This window comes from Ipomoea triloba, chromosome 11 (genome assembly GCF_003576645.1).
Source record: "Ipomoea triloba cultivar NCNSP0323 chromosome 11, ASM357664v1".
NCBI classification, from domain to species: Eukaryota; Viridiplantae; Streptophyta; class Magnoliopsida; order Solanales; family Convolvulaceae; genus Ipomoea; species Ipomoea triloba.
Genome location: NC_044926.1, coordinates 8,308,268 through 8,310,633, shown reverse-complemented (window position 1 = coordinate 8,310,633; position 2,366 = coordinate 8,308,268). Strand labels below are relative to the sequence as shown.

The 2,366-nt window shown below is 34.0% G+C and overlaps 1 protein-coding gene across 1 annotated transcript; it reads left to right on the top strand.

Moving 5' to 3' along the window:
• The first annotated feature begins 628 nt into the window (after nt 1–628).
• Nucleotides 629–2,166, top strand: LOC115997591. The gene is made up of 2 exons (XM_031237180.1): nt 629–711; nt 1,615–2,166. Exons 1-2 carry the CDS (start codon nt 633–635, stop codon nt 2,082–2,084), a joined length of 549 nt encoding a protein of 182 aa, XP_031093040.1. The 5' UTR covers nt 629–632; the 3' UTR covers nt 2,085–2,166.
• Nucleotides 2,167–2,366: the final 200 nt, after the last annotated feature.

The window sequence follows — 2,366 nt, the reverse complement described above, 5'->3', positions numbered from 1 at the left end:
TAGTTAACGAAATATTCCGTTACTAAACTTTACACGGGCATAATGTAGTGGTATTTAGGAAAAGTAAATGATATAATAGAGGGTAAAATAAGAAAAATAATAAAAATACTAAAATTTAAAAAAAATATGAATCATTCATTTCAACACACCAACATTTTTTAGTTCTTGTTAGTGGTCTAACTTTATTGGCTCTTCAAAATTGCTGACAAGGTGGGGTTTTCCATGTATGGGAAAAAGGCCCAAGAATGCTGGAAGGTCTGAATTGGATTCCTTGTGCACACATTAAGGCGGCTCGCGATTTACTTCTGCATTGACTATATAGTTATGTATGTATTATATATTTTTAATTAATTAATTATTTTGATTCCAATTTCTATTTGTCACCAAATGAAAGAAAGTGATTTCTCTCACTTAAACCCATTAAATTATATATCAAGTATTTAATAATTTTAATTATGATTCAAATTCCAATGTTTGTAACTAAAATTTTTTTTAACCAAAGAGCATATCATTAATTTAATAAGAAAGTTTGGGTTATGATGCACCTCCCACTTTCTCTTTCTATATAATTTCCAAACTATATAAAGAGCCTCTGTTCACCCCTTGGTAACACATAAAATATGAGCATCACAATGAGTATTCTCAAAGTAATATGTGCCTTTCTCTTCCTCCTAATTGCTTCTTTGGGAGCTGAAGCAAGAAATTTGCTAGGTATGGTAAAATAACTTTCTTTTGTAGTATTTCTAGCTACCAAGTTCTCTCTCTCTCTCTCTCTCTCTCTCTCTCTCTCTCTCTCTCTCTCTCTCTCTCTCTCTCTCTCTCTTTTTAATTTTTTGAAAACAAATAATACTCTTAGTAAATACCAACATGCCTTTTATAGTATCTTGGTAAGTTACTAAGTTGTGTTTAATTTTTACACTATATCATTAAGAAAACTGCTATAATATTGTATATCACATATTTTACGGGTGCTTAATTACTTAGCTTGTACTAAACATATTGTTTTGTGAAAATTAATGTTGCAATTAACTTCTTTGATTTTCTTTTTATGAGTATATATGATGTTGATTAGATTTTAGTTTAATTAAGAGCATAAAACATTAATTTCTACTATACCTTATATGGAGTATATATTTTGTGAAATTGTATGTTCGACTTTGCTTGAGATATAAGTTAGGTGAAATCGAAACAGGATTCCGTTATACATAGTAAAATTATTTTCCTTAAAATTAGCTGTCCTAGCTAATTAATAAGCTTCAATTCATATATACATGCTCCTATATAGATAATAGACTATGGTTTTGTTTGTTTGTTTGCTTTGTGGGTGTGCACTGAGTAAATCATCTACCTTATAATAGCATGCAAATCACACATGAAGTAAATTATTAAACCTGCTATCATGTAATAACATCCAAATCACACGAGAAGTAAATTAAATCTGATACAATTTGTGTGGAGTTTATGTTTTTTTTTAGCCTATAACAATGAGAAAATTGTGTAATCATTTCACATTCTCTATGGAATGTATATTCTGCATGCCAAATCATATATATTGCTTTTATCTCACCATTATTGCAAAATGAAATGATAATTAATATTTTCCTGGTGATGCAGATACATATGGGAGGACTTCACGTGTACTACCGCCGGCCGCTCTGACATCATCTCCGGCAACAAGAGAGGTATCCACCTCCTCTCCGGCCGCCGGAAAACTCCAAGACGACGACAATCTGCTCTTAATGGTCACTAGTAACTGTGACAGTGATAACCTCAAGAATATGGGAAGGCCGCCGGGCAGACGATCACCTCCGCCACCGAAACCAGACGACCCTTGGGAACAGAAAATCATCGATGATGGCCGGAAAACATGCAGTAATAATAAGTATGAAAGGCCGGGTGGACGGTCGCCTCCGCCGGCACCGAAACCAGAGGATCCTCCGGGACCGATGATCATCAACGCTTTTGATGGTGGCCGGAAAACAATTATGAAAGGCCGGCACCATCTCCAAAGCTATCTCAGCCTTGGGAGCGGACAATTATCGCCACCGCTTGCGGTGGTGGGAGCAAAGGCTGCAAAAAAGTGACGAGTCTCAAGGTAATGAGCTGAGAGAATTATATTTCACCCAGTGTGAGCGTAGCGTGATCTACCTTATCTCATATATATATATATATATATATATCGTCAGTGCTTTAATTTAGTCTTTAGTCTGTTTCATATTAAGATTTCCAAATTCTGTACTTTTTTTTTTGGGTCGAAATAGTGTGTTGTATTGTTATAATCTCTGTTTCTAAGTACCGTATGAGGTTGAATCATAGAGTTTGTTATATTAGTGTTCATTCGTTAATTAATATACTATTTGATTAAT